The sequence below is a fragment of the Oncorhynchus keta genome, chromosome 26, assembly GCF_023373465.1.
Source record: "Oncorhynchus keta strain PuntledgeMale-10-30-2019 chromosome 26, Oket_V2, whole genome shotgun sequence".
In the NCBI taxonomy this organism is placed as follows: Eukaryota; Metazoa; Chordata; class Actinopteri; order Salmoniformes; family Salmonidae; genus Oncorhynchus; species Oncorhynchus keta.
The window spans coordinates 26,707,219-26,726,331 of record NC_068446.1 but is presented as its reverse complement, the minus strand read 5'-3'; the positions used below and the strand labels follow the sequence as shown (position 1 = coordinate 26,726,331).

Below are 19,113 nucleotides of genomic sequence, written 5' to 3'. Positions count from 1 at the left end.
CACTAAAATCCAAAGTCCAATTCCTGAAGGGGAGATATGAAAAACGGCCTTCACCCAGATATTTAACTTCTACTGTTTGTGTCTCATCATAGATTTAGTGAACAAAATCAAACTCCCTAGCTAGGCTTTCATTACCCTTGTTTTAGTAAATACAATCCAAAGGGGTTGCCAATGGAATCTTTTTCAGTTGGCTACAATAATTCTTAACATTGTAGCTTGGTAAAGGTAGTTTATATTTGATCTATTTTACCAGGAACATTGATGTTTATTTCAAAATGTTTCGTCCATCCTCATGAAATTGCATTTAAATGAATAGGCCTACAGAAAATATATTTGAATTCTCGTTCTGGTGATTCAATTCTAGTTCTTCTCATTCTACTAGTTCAATGGGTGCAACTGTAGATCATGACATCACAACTAAGAATATTTCATAAGATAGCTATGTTTATTGCAGAATGTTGAAGGTGTTCAGTATGTTTTCAGGAACAAATTAAATAAGTTGTTCATTCCTGGCGATGTGCTGTCATTAACCTGGAATTTAGAGAAGAGATAAAATGAAAATCTGAACAAAATGTCACACTTATTCCGAGACACATTCTAACAAATGACAGAGAAATCAAATTGTTATATACCAGAATAATTCTGCTCATTTGGATGTTCACCCATTGGCATATTACTGGGCTCTCTGCAGTGTTCTGTTGTCCCTTGCTGGTGGCCTGCATGGGCCCTCACATTGAAGGTGGATGACATTGCATTTACAGTTTCACTGTGGGGACCATACATGTGGACAGAATCATAGGCAAAACCCTGGGGCTGCATGGATGATGGAGTAGGGCAAAGATAAGAGGCAACACCGTGAGTTGGGCTGTTGATCAGTGCATAGTGTGGAAGGACCACATCAGGGGCAGCCTGGCAGCAGCGATGGTCTGAGGGTTTGACTGGCACGTAGGCACCACTCATGGGGCAGAGGGTTTGAAACAAGTTGGCACCACACATACGTATGTGATGGGAGCTGAACCGGGGCCCAAAGTCCTGGTGCATTGGCAAGTTGGCCTGGTCAGGGAGGTAGCCTTGCTCTTGCCCACAGCCAATCACAGTCCTAGATCCTCCTGGGCAAGCCACAGCTGTTGGCATCCCGGCCATAAACTCAGGGCGTGCCAGGTGGCAAGGTCTCCAGCTGCTACCACAGGCTCCAGGTCTAACATACTGGCACTCTGGCATGGCCGCAGTAGGCGCTGTGTTACATGGCCTTTGTGAATCTACAGGGATGATAATAAGAGATGTGTTAGGAGGGTTAATGTCACACAATATTAATTTTAACTTCAAGAAAATAAATAACAACATGAAGTGATGAACTACAATTGAAACATTAGGGTCGGTATGATATAAAAAAAAAGAGCATTCTATATTATCCTTTCACAGCTATCTGCTATTCAACTGACCTGCTTCTCTGGACCAGCTGTGAATGAACTGGGGTTGTTGTGGTTGAACATACATCTGTGTCACTCCCATAATGCTTTGAGAGACCAATGGAATCATATATGGTGTTCTTCTGCTCTCCTCATTCACATGAAATGCTAGTGCATTCTGACCAGTGCACTGATGCATGTGGGCAACTGGGGCCTGGGTGAGTGGCAATGAAGGGGGTCTTGTTTCCTCCTGGGCCAAAAATGGGGGATTAAGCAGAGTGGCTGTTGTTTCCTGTGGAGCTGGTACAGATGCGTTTGGTAAACTGGGTGGCACAATAGGAGGGTACATTGATCGGAGGGCCTCTATTTCCTCTGCCTTGGAGGTCTTTGTTTCCTCTGGTTGTGAGATGGCTGGGCACATCACACTGGGGACTGTAATGGCTTGTGGCTTTGAGATAGATGGTGGGCTAAGCAATGGGAGTGCTCCACTTTCTTGAGCAATGGAAATCGTCGGGAGCACCAAACGGAGTGCATTAGCCTCCTGTCCAGCTGAAATCGGAGGATACACTAAACTAGAAGCTCTTATTTCTTCTGCTGCTGAAACACCTGGTGGCATGAAGGTGGGTGGGCCCATAACATTGAAGCCTGTCATCTCATCTGACACCTTGGGTAAAATACCAAAGTTCACCCCATTCATTTGATCCACTATCATTTCATTCATGTAGGGGTTGTAGGCATTTGCATCAGGTAATGCTTTATTTACATCCATGTGCTTGTAGAAAGAATTGTCTCCAGGTAAAAGTGGATTCCAACCAGGTTGGGTTAAGGCAGCCTTATTTCCACCACCAAAAAGCGGAGGGTCCTCAGTCACCACTAAGGGCGTGACCAATTTGGTGGCTGGCTGATCTTTGACCATTTGTGATGGGGCTATAGGCGGGGTCAAACAGGGTGTGCAGTCAGACTGGGCGTTGCCCGGTGCACCAGTGGCAGCACCACCAGCTGCTGCTCGAGCATTCCTCATTTTCTTACTGACTGATGAGTCTCTCTGAAACACTATGGTCTCTGGGATATTGTCTGACTGCACCACAATCATGTACTCACAGGGCACAGAAGGTGTCCTGATCAGAACAGCATTGGATATGAGATCGATCTCACTCAGTGGGACCCTCTCGAAGAGAGCTGACTCGGTTCGCCGGGTCCGGTCTGAAGCAGCAGAGTTGATGTCACAGTCAACCGTCATGCAGTCGGTGCTGGATTTCCTGCGGAAGACGACTACATCATCGGTCTGCTCTGAAGCTTCAATTGAGTCTGATAGAACAGGCAATGTTGAGACGGTGTACAGAATGTCCTGGCTGTGGATCCAGGGCTGCTCAGCACCCTGCTGCTCCACTCCTGGAATACTGGGAAGGGTTGGGAAAATCCCGACTGGAGGGTGAACTCCACATGGTTGGACATATGGACCACCAGAAGAGGCTGCTGTGGCACTTTCATTCTGAACTGCCAGTGGAGCAATCACAGTTCCAATGCCATGACTTGGTAATTTAGGCACTATAAAATTAAAACAAATATGATTGACTTGTCAGGTGTTCAATTGTAATTTCTCAAAAAGCCTGATTTGTAACAGAAACATGAATGAATGTATTTATAACAGTACTCTTCAGGTACATGTTTTGGTGCCTGGGCATGGCTTTATCATTATGGACTATTATCTAGTTAGGCCTACCTTCAGTTGTATTGAATTCTCTCACGAGGGCTTTGATAGCAAGAGTTGGATTTTCTGTACACAACATAGCAAGAAAATATGTTACTTCAGTTTTCGCAACAGATTTCATCCTATGTTGAAAATAACGAATGCTATTCTCCACAAACATGTATACCTGTCCTGAAGCGCAAGAGCTCAGCAAAGTACAACTGAGCAAACTGTGAGATGTAATCTGGCCGCCTTTTCACTACCGCCCGACTGAGGCCTTCCAAAAGCGTCCTCAAACCCGGAGGCACGTTGATTTTGGCGGGATAGCTGTAGGACATCTCGGCTTCAATGGAGCATCACCTCATAGAGAGAATTCTCCTGATGGGAAATTCTATATCAATTAAATCAATCAAATGCATCAAATGCATCTGCCTATACTAACGTATATAAAGAACCCGTCAGCTTCAGATACTTTTTACGTAGGTTGACTGTGTTTCAACTTTTGTCTGAAAAGTAAATGAACTTACTCTGCGAAGAAACTGTCCTCTTTTCAATTCCCGTATTACAAACGCAAAACAATATGATGTCAAATTACTTTACCAATAGAGGTAACAATGTAATAAAACGGCAAAACGAATTTCGAAATAAGCAGTTCGTCATAATAACGGGCGTGGTCCACATTGGAAAGGCATTATTATGCGTCAGCTTTAGATCACAATGCATGGCATCTGAATTTGCCTCCCGCCTCCTCCATATGGTGGCCAACTAATCAATTAACTAATCATTTTTTCTTCATATGGGCATAAATTAAACCACAAGACCGATGTTATCGGCATTACAATATACTGAACAAAAGTATAAACGCAATATGCAACAATTTCAAACATTTTACTGAGTTACAGTTCATAATATAATAAATTCATTAGGCCCTAATATATGGATTCCACATGACTGGACAGGCAGGGGCAGGTCTGGGAGGGCATAGGCCCACCCACTGGAGAGCCAGGCCCAGCCAATCAGAATTGTTGTTTTTTTACCCACAAAAAGGCTTTATTACAGACAGAAATACTCCTCCGAAAATATCTGGGATTTTTTATTTCAGCTCATGAAACCTGGGACCAACACTTTACATGTTGCATTCATATTTTTGTTCAGTGTAGAAACAGCTCATTTGAAATGCTGGATTAATTGACAGTCCTTTATTGAACAGTTTGTAGATCTCTTTAGACACCACACAGGACCACCCTGTTACAATTGAACTATCTCCACATCATCCTCTACAACCCCACAACAAAATGCATAGAGCACATTTCTAAGACAGAAATGTCCCATTTCTTTTGTTGGTGGTATACATATAATGACATTTAACTCATATCATTACATGTCATTATAAGATACTTTGCTCTTACAGCTGTGGACTTACGTTATACCAGCACTTTATGGCCACACTTTTACATCACACCAAATCTTACATCCCTTTACACAATCACAGGAGAAGATGGGAGGTCACTGACGGACTTCAGTGTAGATGTAAAAAAAAAAAGTGTTCATACCCATCCTGGAACATGAAAAAAAGAGTCCCACTTAAAATGAAACAGCATATTGAAGCTTTCACAAGCCATTTACCCTAAGGCCTATCTATGTAGATTCTTCAGAACTCTTTCATGAGAATATGCCATTTTATATGAAGGGTGGAGAAGAGTTATTCTTAATTTAGCACGCACAAGATGTAAAGACTGTTTATATCACCCTTCATGTAGTATGAATTAAATACCGTTTAAATCACCCTTCACATGATTGGGGAGTCCCATTGGGCGGCACACAATTGGCCCGGCATCGTCCTGGATTGGCCGTCGTTGTAAATAAGAATTTGTTCTTAACTTACTTGCCTAGTTAAATAAAGGTAAAATAACAAAATGAATGTAATGTGAATTAAATACCGTTTAAATCACACTTCATGTAGTATGAATAAAAAGACAGTTTATATCACCCTTAATGTAGTATGAATTTGCTAATGAAAGATTTGTGCTATGTAGTGCTTGTACAAGTAGTTAAGCATTTGTTATTCATTTGAAGTGGGACCAAAAAAGATGTAAACGAAGTTTGTGACAGCTAATCAAACTTCGATTGTAAAATGAGCACTCTTCTTGCTTGCTTTTTATTGCTTAGAGACCATACCTCAGAGTGATTATAAAAACAGTGATACAATACCCTGCACTTTCAATTTAGTTTGTGACTGTCTTGAATGTTTCACTCATCATCAGTGTGGCCTGATAGAAAAGCCCGATCAAACTAAAATGACAGAATATTAAGCTTTAATGTCCAGTTTGTACAGTAACCTAAAACCTACCATGATTATTACAATGCCTGTAGTTAATAAGGACCGTGTTGGATTTTGTTAAAAACCAGAGTAAATATTAATATAAATGTGTTCTGTTGTCATCCAAAGTATCTCAGGAAAAAAATGTTCAGATTCATAGTACACAGCTGTAGAAAAGGATCTTTCAGGTCCTTGGGTCACTAATAATACCCCTGCCATTGCATGCATAGTGTGCAGATCAATGCCCACTGCTTGTAAACTAAAATAAATCATCTATAACATTGTTTGGATATTGCATTGTGCAAAAATGTTACAAAACAATTTAGAAGTGCATGTTATTTGTAAGCTAATATGTGAATGTCAGAATGTAAAAGCAATTTCATAATATTCAGAATTCAAGGTACCTGACACTAATATTACAAGGTTTCACTGCATGGCATAGTACACTCTGTATGGCACGTTGCGTAATACAATACTACAAGGTAGCAGGCCACTAAGTACTTGTCCCATCATTTAGGGGGTTGTTGTCACCATAAAACTTCACTAATACTTTCTCATTGCAGAAAAAATGATCTATGTTTGTTGGCATCATGACAAGCAAAGTAGGGCCATTTAATCTAGGACACATTTCTGAAAAACCAGAGGCGATAATTGTATGGATATTGGTCAATAAGAGGGTACTACAACAGCGACAACTAATACAATCAAGAACCTTTGTCTTGCCTTGTCACATGAGGCAAACACAAACAATTGGTAAATAACCATTTCATCACGATTATGGGTTGTAATCGAACATCTCTTGTACATGTCTTCCCAAGAACATGACAAGAACACAAAAGACAAGTTTACTTACTGTTTAACTGTACTGTTACTACCTGTAGTCAAGAAAACCTGAACATGAGAACAAGGTGTGCCTCTTCAAGAAGTATCCTATGTACCATTACATATGGTCCAAAGAATGGAAGGAAGGTTTGCAGGGCTAAAACCCTCCACTAGATTAAGAAGAAAATGCTATTGACTATGAAATTGTTGGTTTATTGTATTTGGATGTGTAAAACATCTAACAGAAAAAGGGGGGACTATTTTGTCTGATGAGTCATACTGTGGTTTTGAATAGAAAATAGCCATGCTTCCTATATCATCAAGTGCACAGCTGGAGACGGAGTCGTTGCCTCATCATTATTCGTCCAGTGGTAGGCGGGGTCATTGGGGTACCACTTCCTTCAGCGTGGCCATGGCTGAGTGGATGCGCACGTGAAGTCTGTTCTCAAAGTCATAGCCTGCATAATCCTCCTGAGAGGCAGAGCACAGAACAAATGATGACTTCACAATCAGAATGGACTGTGTTACGTAGTCATTTCAAACCCAGGCGGAAAACCCTAACCATTCATATACATGTCATCTGATAACTGTACCTTTGCCTGAAGCAGAAATGCTCTCCCTTTTCCCACCGTCTGGATAGAAACACAATGCAAAAAAAAATCTCATTAGTCCATCGAGATAAATCCTTTAATACAATTTTGGACACAGACACCCACATACACACACAGATTCTCTGAGTTGAGATATTCTCACCTCTGGCTGGGCAAGCAGGACACATCCAAGCTCATAGCAGGAGTATGGCTGCACATAAGAGTTGGTTTGTCGACCAAACTCATCTCTGGCAGCCAGCTGGAACGACTAGATGGGAGGAGAAAGACCAAAGGAAAATCTAATGATATAATTGACCACAAATACATAGTGAGTTACATCATTAATTGTACCTGCATAAGATAATGTAATCACAGTACAATAATGTGCTCGGGAACAAATTACCTGGATGGCATCTTTATTATTTCCATGACATTTGTGGATGGAACCGAGAAGGAGGTTTTTCAGACCTCTGCAAGATGCGTCATCCACACTCTGTAACACTGAAAAGAGAGTAGACAACGGACTCTATTTGACCTGTATTGTGGAAGTTCAGCACAATCGGAAATCCCCTTTACATTTCTATCGCTCAATCTGAAAGCAATATTCAGCGATACAGACTGAACAAAGCCCAATTTCTCAAAGACAGAAATGGTGAAATACTTCACAACATTGGTCAGAAATGTTCAAATACTTCACAACATTTAGTACAGTGGTTTGCACCCCATTGTGTCAAAGGAAACTCCTTGACTTGGAGATCCCCCTCTGATAAAGGTCCAGCCCTTACACTGATTCATGAGCTGCAGTTTGGAGGAGGAGCAGTTGGGCAGAGCCTTCCACAGGTACAGCACCTCTATGACCCCCAGAATGCATAGCTCTCTGGTGGGAGACATCTTCCTCAGTCTCTCTGCCTGCAGTAGGACGGGGGCAGAGAGGCCATGGTAGAGAAAGGGAGGGTTCATTTTTATTAGTTTCACACAGAGTAGATAAAGATATGGTAAACACATCTGGGTGAAAATGACCCACCCGCTTGAGGGCAAACTGCTCAATCTGGTTGTTCTTCCTCTTGAACAGTTTCTGGACATCTTTGAAGACATCCTTGGCACCATCTAAGTCCCCTGCAGCTCCCTGACATACTTTACAGGGAGTGGGGGGGGGTGTGAGATCATTTTGAGAAGATGATGAAGACGATGAGAATCAATGGTCCACACGTTCCTGGGGCAGTGGCTCTCTCACCTCCAGTCAGGTAGGCATAGTAACACTGTGACCATCGGGACTCATTCTTCAGCCTCTCAAATGACCTAAACGCATCCTCAAAGTTCATCTCGATCATACTGCACCAGCCTGAAGTCAAGACAAGACAAATGGATACATTCTGAATGTACATGATGAGTGTCTGCATGTGTGGGTGCTCATTTGAAAGTAAGCATGAATGTCAGGGAAACATACCAATTTCATAGAGACACACGTGCTGGATCTCTCTTTGGTCTGATGCCAGCTCTAGTGCATCATGGAAGGACACCAGAGCACTGTTAATTTGGCACTGGAGATAGATGGGATAGAGATAGCATCACTTTACACAATTACGAGCTACTAGGGTCCTATAAAATCCGCATCGAGGAGAATGCGGATGGAATCACGGAATCCAGACAATCCAGACATGCATTGAACTTAGTAGGGAATCAACTAAATGTATTGAACATTTATTAAATTTGCCCAGGTGTATCATAACACAAAGAGAATGCAACTTTCTAAATAGGCAAAGAGAATTCCCCGTCTGTGTATGTGCGGTGCGCGCCACTTTGTGCAGCCATTAGCGATGATGCTAATGAAAAGTATTTTGGTAGATGGAAAGGCTTTCCTGAAATCTACAAAGTACCTGTCAGAATTACCTGTCAGAATTAAATCATGATTATCTGTATAAATCCAGTGGGTACTTGTTTTGAAAACTCTACCAAACAACATTCTCTTGCAAGGTGGGTGCTGGAATTAAAGGGGCAACTATCTACATATCTAAAAAAAATAAAAAAATTCAAGACCTCAAAAGTAGTCTCCTGATGTGGATTAAGCATTGTTGTGGACTTAGAATATCAAATGTAGCTGTTTTTCTGTTTTAAAAAAGTGTGATTTTGAGAGTGAAAACTAGGGGAAAATGGAAATCCGGAAAAACAAAACAGAGAAAAAGAAATTTGGGAAAAAGCTAAATGTAATTAGGCAAATAATCGAATGGATTTTATAGAGCCCTAAGCTACTAAGACCTACAACAACTTACTGTATTGTACAACGCTAAGCGGCAACAGACTGTTATTTCACAGTCAGATGACCCCATCATGCTCACCTCTAATCTCTGAACCCGTCCTTTAAAGAACATGAAGAGGGAGGAATTGGGGTAGACCACAGCCTTCCTCTGCAGAATGGCCTTGGCCTCCTCCAGGCCTGCCTGAGTGTCAGAACCATCCAGAGCAAAGAAAGGCAGCACTACTGTGTGGTACCACAGGAGGGCCAATCTGGGCAGAGGAGAGAGGAAGCAATCAGGTTTATTTGTGAGACAATTCTAGATTTCTTTATTAAATATCGATTACTGTACATTCAAGTTTGCTAGATAGTTAATATGAAACATTGACTTTCTTGACAAAGAAAGGCGTTGTAAAGATGGCATATAGAACAAAATTGCACCCCACTCCAGTAATTTGGTAAAACACCATCTCAATTTCATAAATAGCAAATGGTAGTTTCTGTCTCCGTTTCTGTTATGTCTTTTGTCTAATGCAGCTGTTTTACTAGGATCATTTATTCAGGGCCTTTTTTCACCACTAGCCATTCTAATAAGCACGTGATTACCGCTATTCTTAGGTCTACCTACTTCTTACGTCACGAGTATTCACCATTCAACTGCCACTGACAGCATGTAATTGTACTTAATGTTTCCTCAATTCTCTATGACATCAAATATTCCCATTTGACATATTTGACTAACTAACACCTGTCCCTGGTTGCATGTATTATACAATGAATAAATACCCTATGATTATAATATGCCATTATGATACTACAGATATTACAGAACAGATGGCCATGTATGAGACAACAGGAACAAGCACTGTGCCAAGACCTGGGAAAGAGATGAGCTCGAACACGTCAGCAGAAGCTGATCATGCAGAATAACACAACACGTCACCCCCAATCAAATCAACATCAAGACCTGTGCTCTGCTTTTCTATCAAACGATGACATCATATCTACGTATAGCAGCTCACTCAAGCAGTAAAAAGAACTGACAGTGACCTGAACATTATGAACGGTTGGGAACTGACCTTTAAACTCGAAAATATGAAATATCCTTATGCATGGCACCGATGCAGAGAGGGGAACTCTCTCTGAGGAGACTCGGTATAGGAGAAAGAGTTAAGTATCAGTGCTTGTGTGAATGTCTTTTGTCTAATGCAGCTGGGTGAATAAACTTGGTTTAAACTTTACTCATCGTCTGTGAGTGTTACTAGGTTCATTTAGAACCTAGCAGAACATAATCCCTTTCCTTCTCTCATTACTTGAAAGTCATTCCCTTCAGTTATGAGTAAGGGCTTGATTCAAACCGTAGCACTTCAGTTCAGCGTTATAACGTGATTGAAATGTAAAGGTAATTTCCGATTGAGCTGAAGCATATATGAGAGTACCAGCTCTTCTGGATGACTGTGTGATAACGCTTTCGATAGCCGATGTGAGTAACAACAGGTCAACATTCACAAATCCGCAGGGCCAGACAGATTACCAGGATGTGTACTCAAAGCATGGGCGGACCAACTGGCGAGTGTCTTCATTGACATTTTCAACCTCTTTCTGATGAGTCTGTAATACCTACATGTTTCAAGTGAACCACCATTGTCCCTTTGCCCAAGGAACCAAAGGTAACCTGCATAAATGATTACCGCCTGTAGCAGTCACGTCGGTAGCCATGAAGTGCTTTGAAAGGCTGGTCATGACTCATATCAACTGTATCAACAGTATCATCCTGGATACCCTAGCCCCACTCCAATTAGTTTACCACCCCAACAGATCCACAGATGACACAATCTCAAATCGCACTCCACACGTCCCTTTCCCACCTGGACAAAAGGAACACCTATGTGAGAATGCTGTTCATTGACTACAACTCAGCGTTCAACACCATAGTGCCCACGAAGCTCATCACTAAGCTAAGGACCCTGGGACTAAACACCTCACTCTGCAACTGGATCCTGACTGGCCATCCCCAGGTGGTAAGGGTAGGCAACAACACGTCTGCCACGCTGGTACTCAACAAGGGGGCCCCTCATGGGTGCGTGCTCAGTCCCCTCCTGTACTCCCTGTTCATCCATGACTGTGTGGCCAAATATGACTCCAACACCATCATTAAGTTTGTTGATGACACAACAATGGTAGGCCTGATTACCGACAACAATGAGACAGCCTATAGGGAGGAGGTCAGAAACCTGGCTGTGTGTTGTCAGAAGACAAAGGAGCTGATTGTGGACTACAGGAAAAGGTGGGCCGAACAGGCCCACATCAACATCAACAGGGCTGTCTGTAATGGAGCAGTTCGAGAGTTTCAAGTTCCTTGGTGTCCACATCACCAACGAACTATCATGGTCCAAACACACCAAGACAGTCGTGAAGAGGGCACCACAAAACTTTTCCCCCTCAGGATAACGGAAAAGATTTGGCACGTGCCCCCAGATCCTCAAATAGTTCTACAGCTGCACCATCGAGAGCATCCTGACCGGTTGCATCACCGCCCGGTATGGCAACTGCTCGGAATCTGACCATAATGCGCTACAGAGGGTAGTGCGTACGGCCCAGTACATCACTGGGGCCAAACTTCCTGCCATCCAGGACCTATATAATAGTAGGTGTCAGAGGAAAGCCCCCAAAAATTGTCAGAGACTCCAGTCACCCAGGTCATAGACGCACGGCAAGTGGTACCGGAGTGCCAAGTCTAATACCAAAAGGCTCCTTAACAGCTTCTACCCCCAATCCATAAGACTGCTGAACAATTAATCAAATGGCCAGCGGACTATTTACATTGACACTCCCCCTCCATTTGTTTTGTACATTGCTGCTACTCGCTGTTTATTATCTATGCATAGTCACTTCACCCCTACCTACCCCCACCCCTATGTGCAAATTACCTCAACTAACCTGTAGCCCTGCACATTGACTCGGTACCGGTACCCCCTGTATATAGCCTCCACACTGACTCGGTACCGGTACCCCCTGTATATAGCCTCCACACTGACTCGGTACCGGTACCCCCTGTATATATCCTCCACACTGACTCGGTACCGGTACCCCCTGTATATAGCCTCCACACTGACTCGGTACCGGTACCCCCTGTATATAGCCTCCACACTGACTCGGTACCAGTACCCCCTGTATATAGCCTCCACACTGACTCGGTACCAGTACCCCTGTATATAGCCTCCACACTGACTCGGTACCAGTACCCCTGTATATAGCCTCCACACTGACTCGGTACCCCCTGTATATAGCCTCCACACTGACTCGGTACCGGTACCCCCTGTATATATCCTCCACACTGACTCGGTACCGGTACCCCTGTATATAGCCTCCACACTGACTCGGTACCGGTACCCCCTGTATATAGCCTCCACACTGACTCGGTACCAGTACCCCTGTATATAGACTCCACACTGACTCGGTACCAGTACCCCCTGTATATAGCCTCCACTGACTCTGACTCGTATATAGCCTCCACACTGACCGGTACCCCCTGTATATAGCCTCCACACTGACTCGGTATATAGCCTCCACACTGACCGGTACCCCCTGTATATAGCCTCCACACTGACTCGGTACCGGTGCCCCCTGTATATAGCCTCCACACTGACTCGGTATATAGCCTCCACACTGACTCGGTATATAGCCTCCACACTGACTCGGTACCGGTACCCCCTGTATATAGCCTCCACACTGACTACCCCCTGTATATAGACTCCACACTGACTCGGTACCGGTACCCCCTGTATATAGCCTCCACACTGACTCTGTACCGGTACCCCCTGTATATAGCCTCCACACTGACTCGGTACCGGTACCCCCTGTATATAGACTCCACACTGACTCGGTACCGGTACCCCCTGTATATAGACTCCACACTGACTCGGTACCGGTACCCCCTGTATATAGACTCCACACTGACTCGGTACCGGTACCCCCTGTATATAGACTCCACACTGACTCGGTACCGGTACCCCCTGTATATAGACTCCACACTGACTCGGTACCAGTACCCCCTGTATATAGACTCCACACTGACTCGGTACCGGTACCCCCTGTATAGACTCATTATTGTTATGTTATTCTGTTACTTTTGATTATTTCTTACTTTAGTTTATTTGGTAAATATTTTAAAAACTCTTCTTGAACTGCACTGTTGGTTAAGGGCTTGTAAGTATGCATTTCACGGTAAGGTCTACACTCGTTGTATTCGGCGCATGTGACAAATAAAGTTTGATTTGGGAATATTGCCTTTAAATGTCAATCGCACTACAAAGCAGATCTTCAGCGCTACGGATTGAATCGAACCCTAAGTCTCTCTCTAGCTCTCCCTCTGTCTTTCCTTGCACTTCAGCCCTCTAAGAAGTGATTTAATACTCATACTCACGTAGCTAGCGGGGCCTTCATGTCCTTACTCTCACTGGCATACATGAGGGAGGACAGACCCTGGAGACGGTCGCCAGGGAAACCCAGCAGGTTGATGATCTTGAGCAGGTGTGGTGGTACCATGGAGATGCAGAGATGGAAGAGGCCGTAGCCGAAGCTGACGGAGCCCTTGAGTCGGTCCAGGGCCTCTGCAGTCACAGCACCCTCCACTGGGGTGTTGTGGTTGGCCTGGTCTGAGGATAGATCCTCCTCATGGGAGGAACAGCGCCTCACGCAGGTCTCCTGCAGCTGACTGATGTCACTGTGGCACTTATTGTACATCTTCCAGGCCTTACGGAGGATCCAGCCTCCTTTGATGTATGCTGTTGAGGAGAAGATACTGTAAGAGTCAATCCAGTCAAATCCAGTTAACTCTCATGATTCCTATTTTACTTGCAGATGTTTCCCAAAATTAGTAGACTGGAAATAATCATATTACATATAATTAAATAGAAAATGTATGAAAACAATACATACTGCATTGCCATCAAGCAAGCTACAGTACATCAGTAACTGAATGATTGTGGATTCAACAAATGACACATTACATGAGAGCTCCTGCTTGATGAAGGAGAGCACAGCGAGGTAGACCTGGCAGTCGGCCACAATGATCTGTCGCTGCAGGCGGTCCACAACCACGACCCCTGACCTCTGGGACTCCAACTGACAGACAGAAACACACAGTAGTCTGGTAATTCTCTGATCAACACTCAGCTAAACCATCAGCCATTCCAGCTACGTAATGAAGAAGCCCCCTGTGTTGATCATAAACAGGTCTCCATTCTATTGCTTCGTTACTAATTACATTGAGTGTGGGATTGACGTGATCTCATAGTTGCCAATATCATTAAGCTCAATATAGAAGATCTTGACTTTGATTATTGATACTGATACAACTGGAAACAATGTGATGGTGTTACAATAACCAGTAGAAATCAAAACAGAATTATGCATGTTACATGACCAATCCCACTGGGCACGTCCCAATGTCTATTTCACATTGGTTCAATGTATTTTCCTTGAAATAACGTGGAAACAGCGTTGATTCAACCAGTGTGTGCCCAGTGGAATGTTGGGATATCCTAAACATAAATGCTCCATGTAAACAAAAGCTCTCTGCCTGTCTGTCTGTAATCAGTCACCCACTCACACTCTTCTTGATTTTGTTCCTGATTGTCTCTATGACGCCAACGTTGTCACTCTCACACAGCTTCTCTGTGGTCCTCAGGTCGTCACACGCCGTCTGCATCTTCTCCTCCTCAAAGGTCATCATGGCATTCTGCAACATCACACACACAACAACAACAAACCCAATTGGAGCTTTTCAGCTAACGCTGGCACAGAGAAAACACTCATGCGAGTAATTAAAGAAATAAGTACCTGATTTTAATTTTGATTTCATTGGGGTGTATTGTGAACAAATGTGCGGTAATCGGATTGAAGGAGGGTTATAAACACAGGGGTTACGCAATGTAATCACAAAGCAGGCTCAGGACAAAGAGCTCTTTCTAGGCCATAGCACACGTTGAAACACTGTGACAACCAGAATCTATTGTGTGTATCTGTGTGTTACGTTTGAGACCCACAGTCTGGCTTGGTCAAGAATCTCTTTGTTCAGTTGCCTTTTATCAAACTGTCAGTCAAAGACATGCAATGTATGCCCTCATCCTTATATAAATATGTAGTTTTAATTTCAGATGAATTGAATGCTTTTTCAGTGTGATGCCCTCTATGCATCAGTGGCCTGTTTGTGTTGTCATTGACCCATCACCACACACTATCCTTCCAAGCATTTTTTATTGCATGGGAGAGCAGAGGAGGATGACATTATCTCTCGCTTCATGGTGCTCCAACTCTGACATGAGGGGCAGTGGCGGGGTCTGTTTCGTGACCATGCTGCAGAAAATCTCTGCCCCCCCAGGGAGACAAACACATCACTGCAGCAGAGAGATAGTGAGAATATCCACAGCAAAATGCGTTTGATAAGCTGAAGATGCATCCATTATGGTAATGTATAAATGAGGGACCATAGTGGTCACGACGATGTAATCCATTACACAAATTGGGTCACGTCAAGTCCTGACACCTCATCTAACTTACGCAGTGCATTGTATGGTTTATGATGGTGTAACGTTGCACACTAATATTGTTAGGATGAGTAATCACATTCGCCCTGTTTCTCTTAGCTTGCATGCTTGTAGTGATGTCATGAGAGAGAATGTCAGTAGAGGTAGGATGTGAACCACCACCAGGGAAGTAAGCTAGAGGTTATTGCAACCAAGGGGTCATGACAAAACACCTGTCCTGCAGTCAAGATGCAGTCTGAGGAAACTCACCAGGAAGCTGACAAAACTGGCCCCAAAGCTCATCAGTGGACTGTGAGTCCTGAAGAGAAAGGACAACATAGAGTTATTTTATTTAACCTTTATTTAACCAGGTGGGCTAGTTGAGAACAAATTCTAATTTACAACTGGGACCTGGCCCTAGATAAACCAAAGCAGTGCAACACAAACAACAACACATAGTTACACATGGAATAAACATACATACAGTCAATAATACAATAGAAAAAGTCTATATACAATGTGTGCAAATGAGGTAGGATAACAGAGGTAAGGCAATAAATAGGCCATAGTAGACATACTTGGGTGCAAAGGAGCAAAATAAAAAAAATAGATAACAGTATGGGGATGAGGTAGTTGGATGGGCTAATTACAGATGGGCTATGTACAGGTGCAGTGATCTGTGAGCTGCTCTGACAGCTGGTGCTTAAAGCTAGTGAGGGAGATATGAGTCTCCAGCTTCAGTGATTTTTACAGTACGTTCCAGTCATTGGCAGCAGAGAACTGGAAGGCGGTCGAAGGAGGAATTGGCTTTGGGGGTGACCAGTGAAATATACCTGCTGGAGTGCGTGCTATGGGTGGGTACTGCTATGGAAGGGAGTGATAGACACAGAAGCTGCATTTAGACAGGCTGCCCAATTCTGAAAATGATTTGATGGGAAAAGATCTGTTGACCAATTAGTGTGGGGGGGGGGGTGGGGGGGGATCTGAATTTGGCTGCCTGTGTAAACGCAGCCAGAGAGACACTTAATTTTGCCTCAAACTGAACATAATTCAAGAAAGCAGAGAAAAGATAACCAGTGCACTTGAGTATCGACTAGGTAAAGGTTATGTTACTAATGATAACTAACTAAAGGTAACAATATCATAACTGATTATCAATAATCATTACTGAAATTGTTATAACAATAACCATGCACATCTTCCCCAATACTAAGAACCAGATCTGTTTCACACAGTGCTATACTGAGGGACATTCAGTCCGTTCCTCTGTCTCAGCATCATCAGCGACTCATGGAGGGAGAAAGGCTTGATTAACCAGAAAGCTAAAATTAGCACAGTAAGTGGCAGTTTCTCCCGTTGGCACAAACAGAACTGGATTGCAGTGAGTGCAGTGTACTACCCTTCCATTTCTCAGTCACATTTACCCATTCAACTGTTGTTTGGAATGTCAGGGCCAGGCTGGAGTGCAGAGATTACTATTTAATTTCCTGTTTGGGGTTAGGCTATGGATGGGGATAGTTTCAAGAGACAAGGATAGATTTACATTTAGACACAAATGTAGACTTTCATTATGTTAAACCAAGTCAGTAGCATTCATCTGCAGATTTAAGATGAAATAGCGGGTAAAGCAAATCATACATAATCACAGCCACAGGTGCAAACAAAATTTAAAGGACAATTATGCCTAACCATGGTCATACCCTGTTTTGGTACCAGTGAGTTCTGCCAAAGAGAACAATAATGGCTTTGTGTTGGACTTGGACAGTGTGCTTGGGGAATTACTGATATTCTGTAATGGTACCAAAGCCTTGTATAGGCCTAGAATATAAATCGCCTGTAAGGCTCTGAAGGATACCGTCTCTAAGGAGATATGCTGAGCTCTGATGTTTTATCAATATTTCTGTCCAACCTTCAATTTGCCAGGGGTTAAATTTGTAGAAACTACCATGAAAATCCGTAATAATGCCTCAGGGTGATCGTGCATCTGTCATGATTGCATAGGTAAAGAAATGTGATGCACCTATACCTACATGCTGTAGGATCAGTGATCACCTCAAGTTGGGAGGGTTAATACAAGTATTTGAACAGGGCCTTGAAAACAGGTTGGTACAGTTAGTCTGATGTTTGAGCACACAAAGGCACACCCTTCAAATTAATCACCTGTGCAATTCAAATAATTATGTAGCCTAATACAGGGTTTCCCAAACTCGGTCCTGGGTGCAAGTTTAGTTTTTTTTCCCTAGGACTACTCAGCTGATTTAGATAACCAAAGCTTGATGGTGAGTTGGTTATTTGAATGAGCGTTGTAGCTAGAGCAAAAAAACAAAACGGGGGGGCGAGTTTGGGAAAGTCTGGCCTCATAGGCCTGCTGTGGGCAATGAGATCTGATGACCAAATATTACTATAGGCTACATTTTATGAAAAGCAGGAAAAGTATCTCACCTGTATTTTCTGAAAAGCTCGTCGCTCTCCTTGAATCCGTTGTTGAGAAGCATGTTGATACCTTGAAGAGCGAGCTCAGCGTCGTCTATGTGCTCAGCTTTCTCCTCTACCTGCTGCTGCTTGGACTGCTCTGGGCCCGCCATTGTTTATGCCTATCGTCTGCTGAATATAATGAATCAATTCAACACAGGCCAAAATGTGGTGTCAAAATTATTATTCCCCGTAGACTATCCCACATTGGTTATTGATGATGGGACTGCGCCGACATATCCTTGCAAATTAGGTAAGAGACGCCGCGTCTTTTCGGGAAAAATTCTGAAGCTGTAACACCGGTAAATTACTAATCGGCGCGCATCCAAGGTTCGTCCAAATGCACCAAAGGCACTATTTACATGACATTTCTGTGATTAAAATAGGTGTACATTCATCCAGACGGTTTGCTGTCTTGTCTGCCGCACGCGAAGGTCGTCGTCAGTCGAAAAAATGGTTGTCGTCATAACGTAGGCTATAGCTTTGGGCTAGGTATGTATAGGCTCTGGGAGGTTCCAAAGATGAAACCTGCTGTGGCAAATCAGCATCCTGCCATTGCACCGTCTGCTAGCCCCTGCCTGCGACTGCTTCCCATTTCCTCTCATCAGTACCTTTCCCAAATATGTCCTGCTCTGCCTCCAGAGCCCAGTCCACAGAGCAGATTTGACGACAGCAACAACCTTTCACCTCACAGCCAGCCAATAAGCGGGCACTTGACTGCGAGCTTCAGAACAACAGCAGTGCACTGTCACATTAGAGCAGACGCCTACAAACCTCATCGTTGAAAGGAAAATAATAATATTTAGCAAGAAGGCATGCAGCTTGCAAAAACTAGGAAAGATATCCCCAGCATAATGTGCAAACGTGCATAACTTCAGTTTATTTCAACTCCCAGATTTGAGTTTAGAATAAGTTTAGAATAAATATATATATACCCAACTAGGAGAATAATAAACAAACTGAAAGGGATCCAGTATATTGAAGCATTTCGTCATGTTTTATATGATGTGCAAGATGTAGATACAGACAGAGTGGAGAGAGAGAGTG

The 19,113-nt window shown here is 43.3% G+C and overlaps 2 protein-coding genes across 3 annotated transcripts; both read right to left on the bottom strand.

Moving 5' to 3' along the window:
* Positions 1–426: 426 nt before the first annotated feature.
* LOC118358729 (uncharacterized) lies at positions 427–3,805 on the bottom strand. The gene is made up of 6 exons (XM_035736662.2): positions 3,627–3,805; positions 3,287–3,477; positions 3,133–3,186; positions 1,443–2,957; positions 633–1,259; positions 427–531 (listed from the first exon to the last, which is right to left on the bottom strand). Exons 2-6 carry the CDS (start codon positions 3,435–3,437, stop codon positions 527–529), a joined length of 2,352 nt encoding a protein of 783 aa, XP_035592555.1. The 5' UTR covers positions 3,438–3,477; positions 3,627–3,805; the 3' UTR covers positions 427–526.
* A 360-nt stretch (positions 3,806–4,165) lies between these two features.
* On the bottom strand, positions 4,166–18,894 carry LOC118359167 (tetratricopeptide repeat protein 39C). Of its 2 annotated transcripts, XM_035737486.2 has the most exons (14): positions 18,037–18,894; positions 15,865–15,913; positions 14,679–14,807; positions 14,077–14,191; positions 13,491–13,851; positions 9,168–9,336; positions 8,279–8,372; positions 8,066–8,173; positions 7,856–7,965; positions 7,617–7,740; positions 7,235–7,332; positions 6,995–7,099; positions 6,835–6,873; positions 4,166–6,712 (listed from the first exon to the last, which is right to left on the bottom strand). In XM_035737486.2, the coding sequence occupies exons 1-14, from the start codon at positions 18,177–18,179 to the stop codon at positions 6,623–6,625; spliced, it is 1,734 nt and encodes a 577-aa protein (XP_035593379.1). In that variant the 5' UTR covers positions 18,180–18,894; the 3' UTR covers positions 4,166–6,622. The 2 variants fall into 2 exon arrangements, with proteins under 2 accessions (XP_035593379.1, XP_052336414.1); XM_052480454.1 differs by lacking the exons at positions 13,491–13,851; positions 14,077–14,191; positions 14,679–14,807; positions 15,865–15,913; positions 18,037–18,894 and adding an exon at positions 10,144–10,291.
* Positions 18,895–19,113: the final 219 nt, after the last annotated feature.

Coding starts and splice junctions, on each gene's coding strand:
- LOC118358729 (XM_035736662.2), bottom strand. CDS start 3,437: ATGTCCTACAGCTATCCCGCCAAAATCAACGTGCCTCCGGGTTTGAGG. Junction 2,958..3,132: donor AGAATTCAATACAACTGAAG/GTAGGCCTAACT, acceptor TTAATTTTATAG/TGCCTAAATTACCAAGTCAT. Junction 1,260..1,442: donor CAGCTGGTCCAGAGAAGCAG/GTCAGTTGAATA, acceptor TCATCCCTGTAG/ATTCACAAAGGCCATGTAAC.
- LOC118359167 (XM_035737486.2), bottom strand. CDS start 18,179: ATGGCGGGCCCAGAGCAGTCCAAGCAGCAGCAGGTAGAGGAGAAAGCT. Junction 8,373..9,167: donor GACGGGTTCAGAGATTAGAG/GTGAGCATGATG, acceptor ATCTATCTCCAG/TGCCAAATTAACAGTGCTCT. Junction 7,333..7,616: donor ACTGCAGCTCATGAATCAGT/GTAAGGGCTGGA, acceptor CTCTCTTTTCAG/TGTTACAGAGTGTGGATGAC.